Here is a 24,344-nt window from a genome sequence, read left to right on the forward strand (position 1 = left end):
ACTATAAACTAATAATAACTAATTCTGAAAAAAAAGTTGTTACACTTTCATGAAATTTAATTTCTTGACAGAAAAGTCCCAAATAAATTATAGATAAAAGATAACAGTCTGAACAATCAGAAGTGGTTTGATATCTTTTCATGGTTTTACATGGTTATTGGGACACTTTAAGGTGCCATTGAACATGGCAACCTTTTTTTTTACTCTTAAGATTTTTTTTTTGAAATTCTACATCTATATATTTCAAATTATTTGTCATTTCCTGTGTTACTGTACTTGTCTCACAGCATTGGTATTTTAACTATTTTATTTTTTTGCCAAGGCATTTCTTATTATATTTATGCCCACCTGGTTGAAAAATAATTATAGTGATAATATACTTTACTACAATGCACAGACAATTTTTCTAGAGGGAGTTTCTATTTCAAGCTTAAGCTTTAGGCTTTAAGCTTTGAATTTTTTTCACAAAATTTACAAATGAAATATTGATTATATGAGCAGAACAGAATACAAGAATATTATTGCAAGAATACTGTTTATTGATGACACTGAAATGTAAACACTGAGAGTCAGTAGTGGTCTTATGGTGTAAAAAACAGGAGCAGTACTCGACTGCGGTATTGGCTAAATAAAATACCAAGATACCGTCACTAGTAGCAGAACAATCGCAAATGACAACACAGTCTCTGATAGCCTGTAACTATGGAAGTGGTTTTTAAATTTGACGACCATTTGAACTTTTCAGATTTCCTTTCAGGCACTTCATTTTATTATTGTGAAATACAGTACACACTAAGTCCAGGAAGGAAGTTGTGTTGTGAGTTAAGGCATCTTGGTGATGATTCAATACTGAATACTCCACAAACCCTCTTGACTTTCATATCGTATTGATTCAGGTCTGTCTTAACCAGCATTCTTCAGACATGATTCAACTACAACGTGTGGAAATGCTGTGACACAAACGGAGATTCAGTCAGTACCTTAAGAAAAGTATTTCTATGTGTACACACTCTATAAAGTCCATCTATGAGACACATGATTGATTCACGTCCCTCATATTCAGAACAGTACACATCAAAGCTGGCTAGAACTCCCAGGAGTCCATCCACTTCAGGCCGGTCATGGCGCTGCCCGGCTCGTGTGCAAGCGGCCCGGTCATGCCGTAGGCCAGAGGGTGAAACAGGTAGAAACTGACACACAGAAAATAGATGACAGTGATTCGCACAAAGTAAAAGGGAAAACTTTTCGATGTTGCGTTAAAATATGCAACGAGATGTAAAATCGTTAAAACATCGTTTGGATGTTCCTTTCTCAGCGCTCTGCAAAGTAAGCTTACCCGTAAAGAACACTAAGCAGAAGTCCCATCTGCCCGGCTCTCTGCAGCCAATCTGAACAAGGTGGGCGGAGCAGCAGGTCAGCGCTTCTCAGCAGGATGTCTAACGTCATTCCTGTGACGGACAAGTAGAATGTTTTAACCCTGCCACCGACATGTTACAAGTTACAGTGCAGTGGGGATTTGGTACCTGATAGCATGCTGCTGAAGAGCATTGCAGGGAAGTAGTGGTGATAGTAGAGGACACGGCCCATCGTGTAGAAAGGTGCATAGTGAAGCAGCCAGCCAAGAAGCAGCAGTCCTCCTCCTCTCATTAGCACATGACAATGCTCTGAAACACAAGGGTTTAGTAAAGGACATTTATCAGACTTTTAAATCCTCTTTTTACTTCCATCATGACTGATCAGTCTGTGTGCAACTGTCAATAATCATACTTATTCTTTTTTGGCCCAATGAGAAACCTCTCTGGAGGGCTACGGATGCCACCGCCACCATGATGAGATACAACCCCAAACTGAGCAGATTTATCCACCACACCACCTGGGAAGGAGCATTTTGATCAGGAGGGCTCGTGGTGGTCGGACAGATGCGACAACAGGAAAATGAAGCCAGCTTGAAAGACTTACGGGATTTCCCAGCAGGTAAACACGATACTCGGTCTCATTCACTCCAGAAAACCTCAGTCCCTTCATGGAAATAAATCAAACATTTGTGGGTAAGAAAAAAAAAGCTGGACATTCAATTTGAATCTTATACCATAGATGATTCAATGCACCTGGTAGTTGATGGGCCAGTGCCACGGTTTGGAGTTCATCTCATTGTCTTTGGGTTTTAAGCCACTATTACCCTAAAAACACATGTTTTTGAAATACACATAATAATATGCAATAATAACACAGATTTTTGAGGGCAGGTGGACTAATTTATGTTCTCATAGTTACTTACTCTTATCATAACAATGTGGGACTCAAGTAAGATTTCCAGGAAGTGGGGCTTCAGCAGAGACAGACTAATGTTGGGCACTGCCAGGACACACACAATGAGATGTAACACGTTAGTTTGTGTTTGACGAACTGAAAGAAACTTATAGGAGAGCCTGGAACGTGTTTATCCTACATTTGGGATTGATATGATCCTCGATGTTCCACTGAGAGCTCGGACTCTCCTTCAAGTAGGGACTGCAGGTCACCTCTACCTGTTCCCAGCCCCTGAACACAAACAACATGTGTTGACTGTCCATGCACAGAAGTAAATAAAAGAAAAAGTAGGTAATCAGAGCAGAGAAGACTAGTTTTACCACTTTGGAAGAGTCTTGCCAGACGAGTAAAGCACACAACCGGTGCCTCGGTGAAGAAAGCGGACTTTGCTACGCAGCACCTTCACCAAGTCGCCCTTCCGGCCTCCACACACCTCCACCTGCCAGAGGTCGTTGGTGTCCCCTGAGCCATTCTAAGACCAGACCGAATGGATTTTAATACACGCAAACACGTAATAACTGAGTCAGAATCGAATATGTTATTAGTGCTCATTAAGGCAATAAACAGTGAAGCAACTCCAAACTTTAACAGAAAGCAAACCTCATCTGTACAGAGCGAAAGAAACCTTCCCTTCAGTGCAGATTGATGTTACGGGCCTACTCACGATGCCATAGCCGGTAACCTGGAAGTGTTTCTTGGTCAGAGGGGCCTCGTGGAGGTGAGCGTGGAGGTTACGGGTTGTTCTGAAAGGACCCGTAAAAACGACATTATATAGAAAACATTTACAAAATCATTTAATTGATAAATACATTTTAGTTTCATTATTCTGTAGACTGTCTTTACATACTCTTTGTGCTCTAATCGGATGATGTCACCATGACGAACCAGATCAGGAGTCCCAGATTCAGCTTATTAAAGATAAACAGATGTAAACAAAAAAATTACCATACTTGATTTTTTTTTTTTTTTTTTACAATTTGAAAGAAATAATTGGAAATGTAAATAAACAGTATTTTCTCACAATTGTTCTCGTCTTGTCTGTGAACCAGCCACAAGTTGTTGAAGTCCTTGTGGAGGTAGGACGTCACCTGACAGCACAAATCAGAGAAAAATATTTATTCAGAGCAAAAAGAAAGCAGCACAGATAAAACTACACACAGTATTATTTCCATGTTAAACCTACAGCCTGACCTGCTGCTGCTTCGCTCCCGCTCCTTCTGGATATAAGTGCCAATGAGAGTGCAAGTAGCCTCCAGCAATACGGAGGTTTTTCACTGTAATGGTGGAGCCATATGCCAGGTCTGCATGAGAAAAACAAGACATCAGGAGGATTACCGGTAGCTCATTAAAGCGCAAAACATTTACTGAAAAATGTCTTTTGAAATGTTGTTAAAAGCAACAAGGCTTCTCTGCACCTGTCTATTATGGAACTGAGAATAAAAAAAAAACCTTAATACGGAAAGCCTGACATGCTACTTTGTCAAGACAGTAAAATGTAAACAAACATTTCAGCCCATCTGGCTATCATACTGTAGGAATGTCTACATTTCTCTTTGACCTCTTTTTTTTTTAACTTTCTTCTTAGTGTTTCAGTAAACACAGCTGTTGCCACATTTGGTTTTATTCAGATTGGAACTCACACTCTGGCATGGACGCGTTGTGAAGGTTGTTCCCAATCAGACGGGACTGGAAAGCAGAGCTGAAGAAACCATCTCCCGGTCCACTGACGAGAGAAAACAATTGTTTCCCTTAAACAATGTGGTGGATGTCATCACGGAGTGCTTTGTAAGATAACCACCGACAATCACACCCACCTTTTGTTCAACACAACAAAGTGCACCGCAAATACTGCAACATAGAGGAAGAGTGGAAGCAGGATGAGTCCAACGATCCGAGCCAGGAAGTGCTTCGCAATGTCCATCTGGAGCCAGAAGGCACGGTGAGAAGGAGAGTCGAACCTCCAACAATATTCATCAACACTATCCGTACTGGGTGCCATTTAAAATATGCTGCTGTTTACCAGTGAGAGGCTCAGGTCTCCCAGAAGTCTCCACAGGTCCCAGATGGTGTTCAGCCCCACCAGCAGGATGATGAACAGACCCACAAACTTCACCCCCAAAGCCCCAGCGAGGTTCACGCCACACAGTACCAGCCAAAGCCACCAGGAGGCAGTGAAAGGCCTGAAAACACCAGAAAAATAACTATTAAATAAGTAATTCATATTCAGAGCAGTGTACCTTCTGAAAAACAAAATAAATTAAGCATATTGATTAATTACTTTTACTTTTCAACAACTAATCGATTAATCAGATTGTAGTTTCAGGACTAAACAGAAAAATAAAAAGATAAAGTGGTGTGTAGGAGTGTCCTACCTGTATCTCTGCTGGTTGAACTTGACCATGCAAAACATTGCTGCCATGATGAAGAACATGAGTATGGGGTCGAGCAGGATGTACTGGGAAATGGAGATGCTGCCAGTGTCTGTCAAGAAGTTGACATTCAGCACAATTCATCCTCCTTATCACAATGCATGCTGCTCTATCTTTAAATGGCTTGAATGATTTGATATCTAAATAGATGGTGTTCATATTTATCAAAATTGGTGTGAGTAAAAATCGAAACTAATACAATGGCGAGTATAGAAATTTATTTAAAAGTCACACTTTTAAGTGGACCAAATATTGTCATTTCTAGCTCCTACATTGTGCACGTAAAAGGAAAAAAACTTTGAGTCAAAAGTTTGACTTTGAGTTGTGAAAACTCACCAAATATGAGCAGGGTGGCAGTGATGAGAGCAGCGGTGGGAGACTGAGACAGCTCCAGCACTATGAGGTAGGCAAAGATTGGGAGAAAGGAGCCCAGGACGGCACAAAACTGTAAGATAACACACGAGCAGCTTTAATATATCTTGTCCCTCTATTAGTATAGACTATACGTGTATATTGAAAGTGCACTGATAATCGATTGGAAAATACTTTTTTTTTTTTTTAGAGAGAGAATTTGGAAAGCATCATACCCCTCTCATCCCCCAGTAGTTGTGGTGTTCATATTTGTCCCCGGGCTTTAAGAAAGGAAAGGTACCATCGTAGCCAGTCACGTAACCAGCGAGACCGATCAGCATCTGCAACACAGAGTCAAAGATCAATACACATCGCACGAGACAGGTTTACCTGGAAGACACTGGAGTCTGCACATCCCACCTTCCCAAGAGGAGGATGGACATCAAAAAAGAAGGTCCGATTGATGTAGTAGCTTCCCATCTTTCCAAAGTGTGTCTCATCCCAACTGAAAGACCAAGACGAGTCGTCACGTACAAGGGAGAACACACTAGTAATGATGCACACATCTACATGCACGACTTTTTACCCACCACACATGAGGGGGCTCTGTTATCTTGTAGAGGCGTGTGGAGAAGGACAGTCCCACCACCAGCATCAGCAGCACTTTGCCGGGGGACTCGTTGCTTTCCTCGGCCGAGAACTGAGCAGCTGCTGCCCCGTTTGAGGACCGAGTGTCATCTTCTGACGAGTTTCCAGCAGTTTGACTGTTTGTGTCCTTTGACACAGGAGTGAATGTGGGAAAGACTTTCCTGTTTCGCAGTGTCGTTTCGTTCCACTGTGAAATGCATTCTTCTTTTGCCATTTAGGAAATTAAACCGGCAATAAAAATGACCAGAACTCCTTCCACCACACAACAGAATTGGTTCTCGAATGTGTGTGTTGTGTAAATGATGGGTAACTGGACTGTGAGGGGCGAATAGCATAGATACTTTAATGTGAGGCTCTCGAGAGCTTAATACTGTGCGTCAAAACGGGCGACACTGACCGTGAACGCATCCTTCCATCTCCACTAATGACCAGACATGATATCAGTTACATTGTCGCCAAGCTGTTACCGCATGTTCACGTGCAACATACGTCTTCCTACTTTCTAGCCAAGTATCCACTCGTCCAATGGCGGCATTCAAAACAAACGTTGGCTACCAAGTTGCTCTCGGTCCGTCGCCTCAAATGACCGTTTTATGACGCAAAGATTCCCATTAGCAGCCCAGCAGCGCACGAGAGGTTGCGGCTCGAGCGACGGGCCGAATCACGGAAACACGCGTGAGACGCGTTGGCAATCTGGGAGATGTAGTCCAACGCAATACGCTCACGTATTCGTGTGGACGATGTGGACGCGGTATTGCGCGATAAACACAATTTCCCAGAATCCTATTAGGCTCATTCGCCAACGGAGCTCCCGAAGGGTCAAACTGTTTTGTTTATTTTTCCTTCAGGAATGCTTTTTATTTATTTATTATTTTTTTTTAAGAGCAATTCCTGGGTTGGTCCAATCCAGTTCTCATTAATACATCCATAGTTTTAAAACACACTGCCAGTCATATTAATGCTCGACAGAGTAAAGGAATACGCCCCTGGTTGACCAGTGGACGTGATTACGTAGTTCAATAATCTGGCCACTAGGGGGGAATGTAGTATTATAAATCATTTCAATGTTGTTATGCGAGATTCATTCATGAACATGAATTTCCAGACCCCAGCTCTGACTTATTAATAGTTCTGAGGATTGTATACAGAATTTGTTCTTCATATCCACAGTCAAATAAACAAAAGGTAAGAATCTGCTCATACACTGCGAGCACAGTTGTCCTACATTGAACTGCTGCAACATTAAAATGCTGTTTTGTTTGCTGATCAATCAAACATAATAGTTTTAACTACAATCCATCAAAATTGACTGAATGCCACACAGTTGATGGATCTTTCTGGATGAGTAGGCCACTTTTACTTTGGGATGTGTTTTGTAGTTTGTCACACTTTTACTTCAGTAAAGGATCTGCGAAATACTTCCACAACTGCTGAACACATCACAGTTACACAATAATCTGCAAATGATCCATGTACATGCTTGCACCAAACTGTTCGGTAGCCTGTTTGGCGTAAGAATACCATCTAATGACTTTCTGATCATTAGTAGGCGCACACTGTAAAACTACCAAAAATCTCCTGTTCTTGTTATCATATGTCAACACTGAATATACAGATGGTGAATGTGATGTGATGTGATTTTGGTGCCACTTTTCAAAGTCAATTATCAAAGAGACTGATATTTTTTATGTTTTATTTTGATGACTGATAGTGATTACAGCCAAGAGGTAAACAAAATGAATGAGCATGATATTTCCATCGACCACAGCTTTACAACAAGACATTTATCTCAAGTTATTAGCGTTTTTTTTAAAAGGCTTTAAATATTCCAACTTTGACCGTACTGTGAGAGTGTCGATCCGGTTCAGCCAATGATTTGAACAACCCAGTAAAGTAATAGTGAACATCAAGTGAAAACATTTGTACAACTGTTGGTTTCTAGGTTATGAATGCAGGTTAAAGGCATCAACATTCGTCATCCTCCACAGTTAGAATTAGAGTTTTATGCGTCTTGCGTTGTTGAGATTTCCTGAATATAAAAGATGATACCGTAGGAATGGGAATTCAGAAACCAAATGAGAAGGCCGATACTGTCTACGATACATTCATGACATAAGGATCCAACAGAGACTAAAGGAAATCATTTTTACAGTTACTAGTATTTAGCTGTAAAGTTGTGATGCACAGAAGTCGGTGCTTGCATTTCAAAAGCATTTTCTTTGTAACGAACTTAAGGAGACAAAACGTCTGTGATTAGAACAGTGCTGCCACTTCCAAAAAATATAATTCATTGTCTGCTCCACAGGGCAGGGTATACACACAGTTCCTCTGGTACAGTGTCAGCCACTCTCCTCATACATAAAAGGATATGCTTTAAAAACAAAAACAAAACAAAAAAAAACATTTGTACAGACATATATAAATCTACAAAGCTATAATGCCAGGTTTTTTTTTCTTACATTTTATGTTTTATGTCAAACAAAATATTGGTTGTGCTATAATGCATTAAGAGGATATGTAACAAAAATAATACATAATACTAAATCTGTACAAAATATACCAAACCTCTCCAGTGGAGCCTTTGTCTTTTCATGCATTCAGAGATGCACACATGGGAATGGTCTGATGTAGGCTCTGAGCTCCAATTGCATTGTGGGTGATCAAGAAATCCTTTTGCCTGTGTGATACTGGTGCATAAAACCAATCTCTCATTTTAAGCAGTGATATTTGTGGATGATTTCAGCCAACGTACCTCTCTGTACTTCCAAAAGTTAGGCCAGAACGGAGCCTAGAATTAAAGTCACGTTTGTTTTTTAGTATTTTTAAGTATAAAACAAGTTAATACTGTTAAAAAGAGAGAGACAAAAACGGGGTCAGTAACTGAGTCCATGTTTTCCTACTTCATTGCTGGTATTATGTGAAAATGGTGTCAAACAGAGGAAGGCAGGTTACACCTATTGCACCGCTTTCAAAACATATCATCATATACATCTACAGTCTTTCCATGCTCATGTAAAAGGCTGAAGTTTTTAACGTTAAAAGTTTGGCTGTGCTGACTCCTCTTTGTCCGGAGATTCTTCAACTTCTGCTCGTAGTTAATCTTGAAGAAAGGCAGCTGTGGGAAAAGTTCTTTCTGACGTGTCGACCCCGGCATCCATTTAGTCCAAGGTCACGGCTAATTACAATGACTGAAGGAGACAATGATGTTAAGAGGCTTGACAGTGATGCATATGCTGATATATGGCTGATTTCTTATGACATTCCTTCTTTTACAAAATACATTTATCATCTCCCCACACTGTCTCTGAGGTCAATTGGTGAGACAAATACACCGAGAGGAATCAAGTATGCCCTCTGAAATAGGTTGCTTTGTTAGTTTGCAGAGGCCCGTCATGTAAATGAAATAAATAACAAAAAAAGAAAAGAAAAAGGAAAGTGACAGAGAAAATAATGTGGAAAATATATCTGCAAATCTAATTGCCCGGGGTCACTGAATAAAAAAAGATCAGTCCACAAAATCCCTTTAAGGCAAATGGATATCTGGTGAATACTAAATCCCATGTAATACATTCACTGCACATTTCCTGGTCCTCTTGAATGTGTATAAAGGGGATATGAGTGTGTTCTGTGCTGAATGCTAGTGTGTGTGTGTGCTTTTGTATGTACATGGTTGTGTCTGTGTGTGTGCGTGTGGTGTTTAGGGAAACGAGTTTGGACGTTTCAGCGTTACTGTTGGAGATTTAGTGCCGGGCCCTCGGGGAGAAGGGCAGAGAGAGGGAGTGGGGGGGCGGGAGGTGTAAGGCGATCTTTGAGGGAGCGGGAGAAGCCAGCGCTCCAACGCTCTGTGTCTCAGTTTCCGGCCTCCGTGAGCTCGGACTCAGGGATTCCCGGGATGCATTTGTGCGGCTTGGCAGAGGCGACGAAGCCCGGCAAACAGGTGCACTTGTACGATCCCTCTGTGTTGGTGCACTGCCCGTTCTGACACAAGGGCACCTTGTCGCCGATGTCCTCACACTCGTTGATGTCTGCGGGAAAAAGGAGACATGACAACTTAAGTCAGCAGGGAGATTCCACAGCTGCGCCACATCTGTTGCAGAGTAGCCTTATGGATATGAGATGTAGGACACTGGGATGCTAAAATGTTATTTATATTTCTTGTTCTGTGGTCTCCTTTTTCTTTTCTTCATCCATCCTACCTTTCTTTCTTTCTCCCTCCCTTTCTTCTTTTCTTTGTCCTTACTTTGTTCCTCGCACTTTCAATATTTTAATCGCACCGAATTTGAGTTTCAAGGTTCATTCTTGACTTTGGTAACAAGCAATTGACAAAACCATCTCTAGGTGCATTTAGTTTCAGCTATTCTGGACCTTTCCATCATATCCCATCAGCTCCATCAGTAGATAAGACTTGAAATAGTTTTGATAAATGGTAACTAATTTCACACATTTTTTTTTTAGGTAAAACTGCAAACATTGTCTGATTCCCACTTTTTAAATGTGAGAATTTGCTGCATGTCTTTGTCTTACATTGTAGTTAATTGAATATTGGGGAGTGTTGGTCGGACTAAAGTTGATTTGACCAACATACTATTTGGTAGCTGTAGGTGTGATGTGGTGAAAGGTGAGATCATTTTCAAACATAAAGTCTTGTGAGCATCAAGCAAGAGTGTTTTAATTGGTTCCACAAAAGTTCACATTTGGAGGTTCAAGGCTTTCATTCCACGTAATGATTTGTTGCGTAACAGCTCATCTTGTATATCTTTAATCAAACATGCCGTCGTGTTGCGTGTCAGCTGGACAGGATCTGAACTTGAATTCCCAGCCATGTTGAGCACTGAACAGTTCAGAATGATGGTAAAATTAACAATGAGTTGGATTATGTTTCCCTTTGGCCTTCAATAGGTTGTTCTTTCCCTTCTTCAGCGCGGGAGGTCTGATTGTCATTTCACAGCAGTCAATCTCAAATGACCCTCTTTCTGTTTATGTCATGTTCTGCAGGGGAAATGCTCGTGGTGATATTTATAAAAGGAGGCATGGCATGAGTTGCGCAGCTCCCACATGTTTCCATAGTGTTCAATCACTTTCCTCGGGAAAACGGCTGGCCTTGAAACCGATAAGCTCGTATGCAGACAGAACACTGTAATCATGGCATTTCATTACAACAAGACAGTCTCGCTTTCTTACAAAGCAAACAAAGTGCATTTAAAAGATATAATATCTCATGTGATACACGAGTGGCTGAGATTCAAGGCCTCCTCACTCTTGGCAGTGTGCGACTTGGGAATTTCAGACCAAAGGGTAACATGCAATGCTTTTGAGGAGTACGTTGCTCTCATTAGTTTCCCATAAAACACAACTTAATGCAAGGTTGTTCAATTCAAAGCTTCTCCTTGAGCTCAATGATATACAGCATGAAGAGTTATTATGCTCAAATTAATCTAAGAGCTGGCTCCAAAAGGCTTAAACCTGAAGGGAGAGGTCACTGCAGTTCACTTTCAAGATCAACACCACATTTTGAAACAAGATTACATGAAGTGAATGATTCCCCTATTGATTCAAAGAAGTCCCTGAACATGTTATACTTGGAATATAAAGTCTAAATGTGGGTGGTCTATAGAAAAAGATTTGAAAAGATGCTAGGGGGAAACAAAAAACCCACCTATGCAGGCCATCTTGTCCAAGTCAAGCTCGTAACCGTCGAAGCAGTCACAGGTGTAGCCCTCTCGCACACGAACGCACCGGCCATTTTCACAGCCATTCAGGACTCCACATTCCTCCGCTCGGAGACCCTCAAAGCCTTCATAGCGCTCTGATTGGACTGATTGAAATGTGTAAGCAAACAAATGTGTAAGCAAACAAATCTTGGGATACAATTTTTTACTAAAACAACACGTCATTCTGTTGTTCAGATATCAGGATGGCAAATTACATGTTACATGACTTTTGAAGTAAAAATACATAAAGACAACCATGTGCCAAACAGACATTTCAAATATTGTTGTAATTTTGTTTGTTCATGCATTTAAAAAAAAATAAATAAATAAAAAAAATAAAAAATCAACAGATATCATAAATTAGTGCATTTGTTGGTCCTTAACTGACTTGTATGGCAGATGAAGAGCTGCTATTAAGAACCGTCTGATGTTTTTCAAGCTTTTACAGCTTTATATTAATTAAATTGTATGGCTTATATTCATGATAATTACATCTATGTGAAAACAGACATTTACTGAGATACTAAGCTAATTGAATATTAAGCTACAGCTGAACGTGTTTACCCACCAGCGTAGGAATCCACCGGTTGTGGCTGTTGCTCTCGCGGTCGTGGGATCGGGACACGGACGGGTGGCTGTTGAACGCTGTAGTCGTTATCGTTGAAGAGAGGGACGTTCTCTGGGATGTCGAAGGGGCCCGCAGCTCCGCCATAACTATCCCAGTACGGAGGAACAAAAGGCTCTGCGGGATCGTCTGGCCCCTCCGGACCGTACTCGTACCCTACCCGCTCTCGCAGGCTATCTCTCCGGGGCAGGTTGCACATTACTGCGTAGTCATCTATACACAGCAGCACACATGATTCATTTATAAAATACATTATATTGTCATTGTGGGCTATTAATTGATTTCATTGCAATAAATAGATCAATCAGTGTCTTGTGCTCTCACCGGAGTCTCTTCTAGGACAGAAGGCACACTGTCCACTCCAGGCGATGCCATACAGACAGCAACATTCAGTGTATGTAGTTCTGCGTCCCTGAAGGGGCTCCGCACACATGCTGTCCCCCTCGAGTTGCTGCCAGCAAATATCCATGTGCACATCGTGATCAGACTCGACAGGTTCTGCAAAGACAGAATGAGAAGAAAAAAACATCCAACTAATGATTCATCTATCTAAATGACCTAAAAGGCTTTTTCTGAACATCCAGGGAAGAACAAAATATGAAAACATTTGCGAGTGTGTTTTGTCAAACCTTCTGTGGTGTTGAGGCCAATGCAGCGCTGCCGTGTGCTGTCCAGGACTAATGGATGACTGCAGAAACAGTTGAAAGACCCGGCTGTGTTCACACAGGTTCCATCCTCGCAGATATTTCCAAATACACACTCATCATAATCTAAAAATAAGTGACAAACAGAAACCAATCATCAGTTTAGAATTCATTACATTTGAACTCATTCGTATAATTAATCATGGTAGGTAGACCATGATTTGATTAGTTTTTGATTATATGGCACTAATTCAGATTTTCTGTATAAAATGGAGGCTTGCTGGAGTATAAAACAAATAAAAATTGATGACATTTCTTACCGACACACTCGAGCCGGATGTTGTCGTAGAAGAAGCCGGAGCGACAGTAGCAGGTATAGGAAGAAAAGAGGTTTGAACACTGTCCATTTTTACAAATGTCGGGTCCAAACATCTCACACTCGTTTGCATCTGAGGGGAGAGAGACAGAGTCACACCTTGATATGACAGAAGGAGGATGGAAAATAACAAGTGTCAAAACTGTACAGGGCACACTACAGTAATTAGTCATACAGTGCATCCGGAAAGTATTCACAGCGCTTCACTTTTTATACATTTTGTTATGTTACAGCCTTATTTCAAAATGGATTAAATTCATTTTTTTCCTCAAAATTCTACACGCAATACCCCATAATGACAAAGTGAAAATAGTTTGTTTAAAATTTTTGCAAATCTATTAAAAATAAAGAACGAAAATATAACGTACATAAATATTCACAGCCTTTGCTTAATACTTTGTTGCACCTTTGGCAGAAATTACAGCCTCAAGTCTTTTTGAGTATGATGCTATAAGCTTGGCACACCTATCCTTGGGCAGTTTCTCCCATTCTTCTTTGCAGGACCTCTCAAGCTCCATCAGGTTGGATGGGGAGCGTCGGTGCACAGCCATTTTCAGATCTCTCCAGAGATGTTCAATCGGGTTCAAGTCTGGGCTCTGGCTGGGCCACTCAAGGACATTCACAGAGTTGTCCCGAAGCCATTCCTTTGTTATCTTGGCTGTGTGCTTCGGGTCGTTGTCCTGTTGGAAGATGAACCTTCGCCCCAGTCTGAGATCCAGAGCGCTCTGGAGAAAGTTTTCATCAAGGATGTCTCTGTACATTGCTGCATTCATCTTTCCCTCCATCCTGACTAGTCTCCCAGTTTCTGCTGCTGAAAAACATCCCCACAGCATGATGCTGCCACCACCATGCTTCACCGTAGAGATGGTATTGGCCAGGTGATGAGCGGTGCCTGGTTTCCTCCAGACATGACGCTTGGCATTCAGGCCAAAGAGTTCAATCTTTGTTTCATCAGACCAGAGAATTTTGTTTCTCATGGTCTGACAGTCCTTCAGGTGCCTTTTGGTAAACTCCAGGTGGACTGTCATGTGCCTTTTACTGAGGAGTGTCTTCCGTCTGGCCACTCTACCATACAGGCCTGCTTGGTGGAGTGCTGCAGAGATGGTTGTCCTTCTGGAAGGTTCTCCTCTCTTCACAGAGCAACGCTGGAGCTCTGTCAAAGTGACCGTCGGGTTCTTGGTCACCTCCCTGACTAAGGCCCTTCTCCCCTGATCACTCAGTTTGGCCAGGCGGCCGACTCTAGGAAGAGTCCTGGTGGTTCCAAACTTCTTCCATTTACAGATGATGGAGGTCATTGTGCTCATTGGGACCTTCAATGCTGCAGACAGTTTTCTGTACCCTTCCCCAGATCTGTGCCTCAATACAATCCTGTCTCGGAGGTCTACAGACAATTCTTTGGACTTCATGGCTTGGTTTGTGCTCTGACATGCACTGTCAACTGTGGGACCTTATATAGACGGTGTGTGTCTTTCCAAATCATGTCCAATCAACTGAATTTACCACAGGTGGACTCCAATCAAGTTGTAGAAGCATCTCAAGGATGATCAGTGGAAACAGGATGCACCTGAGCTCAATGTTGAGTGTAATGGCAAAGGCTGTGAATACTTATGTACGTGTGATTTTTTTCGTTTTTGATTTTTAATAGATTTGCAAAAATTTCAAAAAAATGTATTTCACGTTGTCATTATGGGGTATTGTGTGTAGAATTTTGAGGGAAAAAAATGAATTTAATCCATTTTGGAATAAAGCTGTAATATAACAAAATTTGGAAAAAGTGAAGCGCTGTGAATACTTTCCGGATGCACTGTATTTGAAAGGCAGGTATCCCATTAAGCAACGGCTCGTAAACGTGGTGAGAGATTATGTCAGTCTGTGTGACTTTCAAAGTAAAATTAAAAATGAAATAAAACAGGGTCTGACGTTTCACCTTCCCGTGCCAATGTAAAGTTTTGTGCGAATGGAAGCTATAAAAACTCAGGGATATCTATAAAATAAGTTCGTATTTATGAGCGGGAGTGTGTACCTATGTAAAACCGTTGTTCTCCCAGACTTTGTGCAGAGGAAACAGGCAAGGATAATAATCCACTGCCATGAGGGCACAACTGGTTATAATCATCTGGAAAATAAAAAGAAATGCATTCATTACTGACAGAACAGATGCTAAAAGACTGATCTCATTTTCTAACATGCACTTCGTCTTGATTCTGTTGATGCGGATGATCGGGCCCTCGTCGTACCTTTTCCCGGGACAGGACAGGCGTGGATCTCACAGTTGTCGCCCCAGCCTGCACCAACCGTGCAGCAGCACTCCTGCTTGGTGGTGTTGCGAGACAAAACATTGTCGCAGAAGTTCGCGTCATTCAAGTTATAGTAACACTCCTTCCTCTCCTCAGCTGACGGAGCGGACGGAGGGACGGGTTTGGCGTCGACCTCAGCTGTAGAAGAACAAAGACAGCGGGTTTATTTAAGGCCAGAAAAGAGGTCAGAGGTCAAAGCACCTGTGGATTTCGGTTGGGATTTGGGTGTTCAGGAGGGCAAAAGGCTCACTGACAGCGCTTCAAATCTCACTATTGAGGTTTCCCAGTAGGTAAAGTTACAGAAGATCCTACACTTATCACTCGTATACATCAGTAATGGCGTCGAAACGGCGTCTGCCGGGCTCTCCATCCGTCGGAGTGTGTCCACATGCCTCCAGCAGGTAGTGCATTACCCTCGCCTGTCACTGCTGAGCCTGCTCATTTGTCCAAAGGCATGGGCTCAGGCATTTCACCCTTAAGCTGCTGGCTTAGCCAAATGGAAACACTGGCATGTGAGTCAACACACCATTCAGCCTCACATGATTGATTAGCACACGTCGAAAGCAAACAGCGGAATGTGGCAAAAAGGTACACAAAGGCATAACTGGGGTTTAGTGCCCAGGCAGAAGAAAAAACATCCCCGCTGAGGGCGCGCCGCTTAATAATGTAAATACACCCAATTCTTGTACTCATAAGCCTATCATGCTGGATATGTGATGGTATTTCCATGACTCAAAGGGCTTGTTCTGTCATTCTGAAAATTGCACTATGTTGCATATCTGTAATCTCTGCACCTTAGATCATTTCAGCTCGCAAGAAAGCAATGTGTCTTTAGCTCTAATTGCCAATAGCTACACCTTAACCTTGTTTGTCTTGGTGGGGAAATGGGTTTACAGTAACGAGGGCCTCAGGGCATTTGCTTGGCTCTACTGGAGGAGTTACTTCATCATTTGTCTGAGAAATTTGGCTAAATCACATTTTTTGCAGGCAACCCACCCAACCATAACCTCAGCCTGCAAAACAAATGGAAACAGACAGGTCAAAAAGATACTCGAAGAGACGTGGAGTAAGCCATGTCCACCTCGTCACCCTTGTTTGGATAATGAGAGACGGCTCATTAAATCAGGGATAACTCCGTCTCCCAACGATGGGATGGAGAATTAAGTCCTGCGAGTCACTGTGAGCGCTAGTCCTGCTCTATTACCCATGGAGCGGCACTGGCTGGTGATGGGATCAAATTCCTCATTGTCGTTGGGGCAGATGCACAGGAAGCTGCCATCGAAGTTCTCACACAGGGCCTCCCCGCACAGCGCCAAGCTCATCTCGCACTCGTTCACGTCTGAGGGAGGCAGGAGAGGAGGGCGTGAGGTCAGTAAAGGATCAGGCACGTACACGCAGGCATGCCTCGGCAAGGTCCGGGCAACTTCGCACAAAATATCATCTTTATCATGTGCTCATTGGAAGAGCTCCTTCGTATTCAACTTGAAAAGAAAAAAGTATTTTAGGCATTTCTTTATGTAGTTTCATACATTTGTGAATTTCATTAATTTTCTATAAAGAGAAAACATGTCTTCCAGATGATTAAAATACAATTTTGGAACAAACTTCAGCTCTGTAATATTATTGCTTTGAGCTTTTATATTTGTGAGCAACTGAGTGAACACTTGTGTCAAATGTACACAATTATAAGTCTTAAAAAGAAGTATTTTACTCCGTCTCTTATACAGATTTTTCCTTCCCTGTTTGTGCCTCGCTGTCTCATGTCTTTTGGTTCCTACTGGAGATGTACATCTTCACCAAGGGGCCGTGAATATAGATTTTCTTCTTCAAAAAAAGGCAGAATAATTTTAACTTTAAACAGCTGGGCACTGTAGTTTTTATCAAACACTAACCAAACAGCTATAAATAGTGCATGTGCTTTGGACTATATTCAGGTGCACACTAATACACAATAAGTGCAGCTGTAAGTATTTAGGACCGGTGGCGCTGGCAGCTGTAATCTTGTACACACTTGTGCGTACATTTTTTTATGATTTTGTTTTTCTTGAATTTCCATTGTTGAAAATAAAAATGTGACAACAGCAGAGTCTGTGTCATGTTTTGGCTTCACAAACACTGACGTTATGGTGCAAACAGGCTCATCAGAGTTTTATGGTGGTGTGTCGGGAACTTGAAAATGGATCAATGTCTCATGCTTTCTAACTTGCTGGCGTAGTAGATGTATGTGCTGCAGAGAAACATAACTGTGATTTTTCCCGGTGGATATCATTTTCTCAAGGCTCGTGCCCTCATATTTCCCAGCATGTGTTTTGAGAATAAAGCAGTCAAATTAAATAGGTGAAAGTGACTGCTAGAAATGAAATATATTTGAAATAAAACATGCAATAAAGATGAATGAATGTAGCAAACATAAAATAGATATCACTCAAAATCATAAGTGTACAAGGCTGGAAAGGTAGAAAATAAGAGCTTGACAATTATAGATAAGAGGGAATCTAGAATTATGTTCTGTTTTTGTTTTAGCCTGAGAAACATTTAAAACACCTGGGAACCATACAGGAGTCCCCAACCAGGTCGGCTATGGTTGCTTTGACTACAATAAACCATTGCTGCATGTTCAGCTAAGTAAATATACACGTTAAAGATAAATAATCAGCAGGCGAGTGGTCCTTGTGCTATGAAATATCATCACCACTGTTTAGGGCAGCAGGATATACAGTATATATACAATTTGTTAGAAAAAAAAACTACAGTGGAATGAGCTTTATCAGGTGTTGGCTCCATTCACTGTTAGATTTGGTTGTTTAAAGAAAAAAACAACAACATTGAGTATCACCAATCATCGTGAGCAGCAATCTACAGAAGTTACACACCGGCACATGTGGTCATGTCTCCGGGTGGGTTGGCGTAGCCTTGGTCACACTGGCAGCGGAAGGAGCCGTCTGTGTTCTCGCAGAAGCCGTGGTTCCCACAGATGGTTTCATTGTCGCACTCATCAATATCTGCAAGGCGAGAGGTGAGCGCAACATTAATATTTACAGTGTCAGTCTGCACAACACTTTCAAACAGTTCCTCCGCAAACACAGCGCTGCTCTTCCAAAATAAACACCACTACCATTCTGAGTGTACAATAACAACAGAACGGCCTGCCATCATAACATGTCAGAAACAGTGTACAGATTAGACAATTCATTAAGAGGGCTTTCAAACGTTGCTGTGTGCTAAAGAATTCAGGCCGACTTTCTCTCTGCATCAACACGATGTTTGTGAGTGTGGTGTGGATCTGCAGAGCTGCAAGTGAATGTTCTTTGTTTGTGTCGGTGGTGGGAGAAGTGATGGATGAGTTTACACCATACTGCCAATATTCAGTATTCATGCACACTTTACAAGCAGCAAGGGAAAAATGGAGACATTTTCTGGCAGGACGGCGTTTCCATCCTGATCAATGAATCTGCTTAAAGGCCTTCTCTGACAACAATAGTACTATGAATGATTTGAAAGCACAAGGCTTTATTGTTAAATAGAAGTCAGGGATCAACTCTGGCAGATCTACAGTAATTTCTTCTTTGAGTGGCCGAAAATCATAAAACGAGTTTGATTGAATCCATGAGAGGACTATACTGCATGCTCCATGTCAGTGTGAAGGAGGCTGGTTGAGGCTGTTCACGCTGGACCTTGGGACAGACCTGCTGATTCTCTACCAGTCGCTGTTTAAAGGCAACATTTGTTAGCAATTTCTTACATACAAGATTTCGTATTTCTTGGCACCTCCAGGATAGCAGAGAGGCCAAAGGCCGATACTGCACGAGGGCAGGGCTGATTATAATTGTTTAAAAACCAATTTGAGAGTTTAATGATCACACTTTGGTCACGTGAATTTGCTCTCGGATCAGTTTGGCTGGCCGCTGGTTTCTTCACGAGTAACATAACCTCTATTAGCCAATTCTCAGTTCAAGTAAACAAGATATTTTAGTCGACACTTTCATTCTAAAGAGCAAGAACATCCAAACAAAATGGCTTTTACCAATCAATTTCAATCTCGGTTCGTTCCAGCAACATTTTTATATTAATTTAAAGGTAACTTGTTTCATGCCGTGGCAGCTCTTTGCAGTTCAAAATAAAAAAACAAAGCCAGTGAGTTATGTCAGTGCTTGTATAATTTCTGTGAGGCATTAAGTTGGGAACATTATGACCGACGGACCTCTTAACTGATATGAACAATACTGATGAAATTACAGGACACTCCACTATGTCTGTTTTATCATAAGCATAATTTGATTTTTGTTGACTTTTCAGTTTCATAACAACCCTCCATGAGCATTCCACTCAAAGTTTCCATGACTAACAGTAACAACTCCAGAAAAACAGGAAGACCTATTTCAAATGATGAGAAAAAAAGAAAAAGAAATAACGACAAGCTGATTGTTTAAATTACATTTTGATCAGTTCCACTAAACACTCTGCTCTTAAATCCAGTGAAGAAAGGTGTCGAGTCCAGTGGCCCCTTGGACATTTATAACAAACTGATTTATGGTGTGAAATCCACCTTCATTCACTGAGCTTGTTTTATTTTGCCTCTGAACCCTCATAAAGGCTTTATCGATGGAAGAAAGGAAGAAAGTGACCGGTGGAACAACAACCACTTTGATTTGAGCAGCAGATTTGGCCACGTCTCCTCTTCCAACGCAGACGACTGCTGTGTGAGGCTCACTAGGGGACGAGGCCACTGTCAGTGTTCCTGTCCTGACCTCTCCAACACGCCTCTGGGGTCAGAGACAGGGGGGCTCCCACAAGCTAATAAAACGACAGACACAGAATTGTCTTTGTTATTTGTAAAACCTTTCACAGGAAATGCTGAAAAGGACCAAAATTGCTAGAATAGACTTGTGGGCTCAAATGGCTGCAGGAAGACAGCGGGAGAATAGATGGACACATACTGAAAACCGCCAACCCACTGGATTTGCATTTTGCAGCTGTGGCATGAGATGCAGACTGCAAACCAATGCAGAAGTGGTGAAGTTTTTTGGACACTTTAATAAATTCTGTGTAATTGAGAAAAATACATTTTCGAGAAGAACAATCCAAAGGTTGATGGAAAATATCCTCCGAGTAATTTGAAAAGTATCGTATGTCGGAGTTTAAGGACGTTTCCACGAGTGTGAAGAGCTTAAGTGGAGTTAGGAATGTTGGAATGACAGCGGCGGCCAGCTGGGATGTCTGGGAGGAAGGCGATGAAAGCGCTCTGCTAATATTCGAAATAATCAGTGTCTGAAGGCAGCTTTTCACTCATGTATAACGTGGAACAAAATCTGCTGCGAAACCACATGTTGTGATGAGACATAATCACAGTACCATCCCTGGGAGGAAGGAGAGCATCCAGTCCAAAACTATTTTAAAGACTTCTGCTGTTCTGTGCATCTGCAACGGTGTGAGTGACAGCATTACATGACCAGACATTTCTATCTGTCGTCCACGTTGAGTCAGCGAGGCTAATCGCAGCGCTAATCGCTGGTGGGAAAAAATGAATAACACAAAATGAGATAACTCCACCAAGAGCTCGTCTCACACCAGCAGGACGCTGGGTTGCCTTTCTTTCCATGTAATAATCCGCTACGTTAGGACCCATTTGGCGCTGTAAATTGCCCTGAGGGAGGAAATGAGGAGGGTGAGAAGTTCAGCGTGAGATGGGAGATGCCGAGGTTAAGGGGTAACACAGGCCCAGTAAGCACCTATCCTAATGGTCTGACCCAGGAGGAACTACTTCCTGGATCCGGCGATGCTGTGATTTGGGGTATGGATGGGGGTTAGGAGATGGTGTCTTATGCACGTGTTAATCTGGAGCACATGGTAGGCAACGGGAATATAGGAGTTAGTAACTGTTGGCTCACCCTCCGCAGCCAACACTTCTCCCATATTCTCGGGGCAACCCCTCATCTGATTGGTCCCATATGCAGACGTTTATTTCACACACGACTGGGCAAGGTTGAAGTAAGGTGTTTGTTTTCAAGGAAGCATGTTTGTGGGCTTTATCTGACATTAGATCTACAACCTGACCTGGGTTAACTACAGTGGGGGGACAGCCTGTCATATCATGTCTGTAGTTCTAAGAAGAAGAAAAAAACAAAACGTACATATGTTTAAGTACGAGGGATCGCACACATGGTAAAGTCTTCAAATTTCTATACGTTTACAGGGGTGGGAGGTTGGCATGAGACCGCAGACAATTTCCGCCCCTCGGCAAGGCTTATTAAAGACAAGGCTTAACTCGGGGGGAATTTATGAGCATGATGGTCAATTAAAGCTAAAAACAATGACCTGCAAATACACACATGCACATAGACATACGTACAAACCCTATGCATCATGGTAGGTTTGAGTTCAACCCTTACAGCACAGTTGCGGGTGACGTTTGCGGGGGGAAAAACTCTGTTTTTCCCTTTTGTGTCATGGCCTCTAAATTTAAATGAGCGCAGTGAGCGGAGCCAACGACAACCGCTGCCCCTTCGAAGGCCGGCGAGTAAAAATAAAACAACGCCCCTCAGAAAAACTGCAAATTACAGCGTCTGGTCTCTTCTTAAATATTTGATGATTTTTACAAGCAGACAAAAATGCCCCGAAGTAACTGAGCTCCCTCCTCTGACTTTTTTATTGAGGTGACGGCAGCATCTCCCACAACTTCCCATCGTGAGGTGAAACAAGCCACTATTGTGTGTGGTGTTGGGCTTCTCTGGGTAAGAGGGCTTGGTTGTCAAAGCTGGGTCTGTGAGTCAATGCTGAGCTGTGTGAGTGTTTGTTGTAGGGTCGGGTGAAAACACGGACAGCGTCACAACATAGCAACGGGAAAGCGATGGTCATAGCTTGGAGTTTTGTGGCACCATAGGGGACAACGTGAAGATTTTCCAATCAAGGCCCAACTAAAGATTCCTGCAGTACTCATCAGGTAAAAACTTGTATTACAGCATATGACATAGCAGCGGAAGTCCTTGGCCCGTACGACAGTGTATACATAAATCACTCAGCCATCAGCACTATTGAACCTATATGAGCTGCTTAGCAGTGTTGTGACTCTGATATCAAGAGTGGAGGTGAGCAGCTGGTTTCAATCAGGCCTTATCGCACTCCAGACCGCTGCCAGACAGACAACATCATAAAGTGCCGTAAGGAGGCAGCCACACGTTGTCGGGATCAGGGCGATGGAGGGGGCGGAGGTACGATCTGTCACTGATCGTATTCTCCCTTGTTGATCGTCCAATAAAAACTCAGGGTCATGAGAACGTGTGAAGCTGCGCTGTGTCTCCAGAAACGTTTCAATCTCAAGCGCACACACACACACGCGCACGCACGCACACGCACACACGCACACACACACACACACACACACGCACGCACACACACACACACACACACACACACACACACACTCTCACTCCCATACACACACAATCCCCCTGAAACAGCCACAGCTTCCATCTGCAGTCCGATGCATCATTCAGTTCTGATGTTCACAGCCTGCTTTCCCTTCGCCGCTCGTCACTCTCCGGTGACTGTTTGGATCCCGTCTTAATACGAGGAAAATATTTGGCCTCTTTGGTTTTGTCGCTCAGAGTACTCATAAACCCAGTTTATTTTTTTATGGTGCTATGAGAGCAACAAAGACAAACAATACCACACTACAAAATAAAGGGTAATAAACTCATATTGTTGCGCAACGAGCCACTTTGATATCTCAAGCCCTCGGTGTTTAGTCCTGCCAGTAAACACACAAATCTTCATGCATTCTGGAGGTCATAGAGATGTGCCTGTTGTTGTTGGCCAGCTGTGTGCACATATGTAGCATGCACAAACCCAACCAGCTTTGTCAGGCGAACAGGCTCCTCCACAGGGGGGGACGGAGAGATAAGCTCGCCTCACAATCCTATCTTTTCTTAAAAGGACAGCAGTGATCAGGTTCCTCGTTGTGTCTCTGCCAGAGGTGTTCCATTAGCTCCGTCGCCAGGAGGATGAGACTATAATCAGTTTCTGGTCTCACACTCTGCTTCCAATGACTGTGCACTCTTGTCTCTGAAAGGCCCCAATTTCATGGGCCATTTCTCATCATCTCCCCCATGGCCTTTTGTGTGGGAAGATACAGAGGACTTGATAGCTTTAGATTCACATCAGCATCTTTGTGCCTGCATGAAAAACTGATATCATTATTAGTTAGGCATGGAGGGGGGGGGGGGACCTGTGGAGTTGATTTGAGGCCATGCTCTATCTTTAACTAAATCTTAACTAATATCTTTAACAGTACATGGATTGAAAAAAAAGGGAGCTCCTTACAATGTGTGTGCTAGACCGATACCTGGTTTGATTACTCACCGCAGTCTGTGTTGAGTTCTCCCTCAAGGCCCGGCTGACAACGCATGAAGCACCGGTATGAGCCGATGGTGTTCTCGCAGCGCCAGGTACCACACACCGAGCTTCCAAACTCTTTGCACTCATTCTGGTCTGAACCGAGACAGAGAAGGAGACAGATGTTGGTTAGTAACTGACAACTAAACAGAGGCGCAAACACAACCACATGTGCAATCAGACAGTAACACACACGCATGCACCCCAGCGCACAGACTCATACTCCCTCTGCTGCTCCTCTGCTTCCAGTGTAATGGCTGTAGAGCAGGAGTCGGCCAGGAGGCCTGCGGTGTAGCTGTCCTCAGTAAACGCAGCAGGCAACAGGAATGGCCAAGAACAATATTATCACAGCAACCAAAGAACTTGTGAAGGAGCTAAAGGGAGATGTTCCAGAGGGAGAAACACCTCCTGCTCACAATGGGGTCATTCATACTTCCCTCAGGGGAGAGGGAGTTCAGGGCTCCAGCCACATAATCCAGGCACCCCTCAGTCCTGAGACCATGGAGGAAAGCCTCTAAGCCAGGCTTGGACACTTTGACTGGAGCCCCACTCCTCACACGCT

At 42.7% G+C, this 24,344-nt stretch overlaps 2 protein-coding genes across 3 annotated transcripts in view; both read right to left on the bottom strand.

The window, feature by feature from the left end:
* Positions 1–518: 518 nt before the first annotated feature.
* On the bottom strand, positions 519–6,373 carry pomt2 (protein-O-mannosyltransferase 2). Its single transcript, XM_069152069.1, has 21 exons — positions 5,681–6,373; positions 5,511–5,595; positions 5,327–5,431; positions 5,076–5,184; positions 4,683–4,791; positions 4,331–4,490; positions 4,125–4,231; positions 3,951–4,033; positions 3,502–3,611; positions 3,332–3,398; positions 3,158–3,218; positions 2,975–3,053; positions 2,631–2,782; positions 2,450–2,541; positions 2,279–2,355; positions 2,109–2,180; positions 1,960–2,019; positions 1,768–1,873; positions 1,524–1,664; positions 1,337–1,448; positions 519–1,190 (listed from the first exon to the last, which is right to left on the bottom strand). Exons 1-21 carry the CDS (start codon positions 5,950–5,952, stop codon positions 1,085–1,087), a joined length of 2,265 nt encoding a protein of 754 aa, XP_069008170.1. The 5' UTR covers positions 5,953–6,373; the 3' UTR covers positions 519–1,084.
* Positions 6,374–7,417: 1,044 nt separating this feature from the next.
* LOC138199837 (latent-transforming growth factor beta-binding protein 2-like) overlaps positions 7,418–24,344 on the bottom strand; it is an 81,228-nt gene continuing 64,301 nt past the window's right edge. For both annotated transcript variants that reach the window (XM_069152071.1, XM_069152070.1), the window contains exons 31-41: positions 23,750–23,878; positions 18,265–18,393; positions 16,596–16,730; positions 15,332–15,529; positions 15,118–15,210; positions 13,039–13,167; positions 12,704–12,844; positions 12,399–12,572; positions 12,018–12,287; positions 11,395–11,553; positions 7,418–9,763 (exon numbers count right to left, since the gene is read on the bottom strand). In XM_069152071.1, coding sequence (XP_069008172.1) covers positions 9,588–9,763; positions 11,395–11,553; positions 12,018–12,287; positions 12,399–12,572; positions 12,704–12,844; positions 13,039–13,167; positions 15,118–15,210; positions 15,332–15,529; positions 16,596–16,730; positions 18,265–18,393; positions 23,750–23,878 — 1,733 coding nt within the window. In that variant the 3' untranslated portion in view covers positions 7,418–9,587. The remainder of the gene's footprint in view (positions 9,764–11,394; positions 11,554–12,017; positions 12,288–12,398; positions 12,573–12,703; positions 12,845–13,038; positions 13,168–15,117; positions 15,211–15,331; positions 15,530–16,595; positions 16,731–18,264; positions 18,394–23,749; positions 23,879–24,344) is intronic.

The sequence above is a fragment of the Embiotoca jacksoni genome, unplaced genomic scaffold (assembly GCF_022577435.1).
Source record: "Embiotoca jacksoni isolate LCO1_2020_lvr unplaced genomic scaffold, fEmbJac1.0.p SCAF_18, whole genome shotgun sequence".
NCBI lineage: Eukaryota > Metazoa > Chordata > Actinopteri > Embiotocidae > Embiotoca > Embiotoca jacksoni.

Bases quoted from the DNA above. Each gene is read 5' to 3' on its own strand.
- pomt2 (XM_069152069.1), bottom strand. From the start codon at position 5,952: ATGGCAAAAGAAGAATGCATTTCACAGTGGAACGAAACGACACTGCGA. The intron at 5,596-5,680 runs GTGGGTAAAAAG...TTGGTCTTTCAG, and splicing joins ACAGAGCCCCCTCATGTGTG to TTGGGATGAGACACACTTTG. The intron at 2,542-2,630 runs GTAAAACTAGTC...GTTTGTGTTCAG, and splicing joins GGCAAGACTCTTCCAAAGTG to GGGCTGGGAACAGGTAGAGG.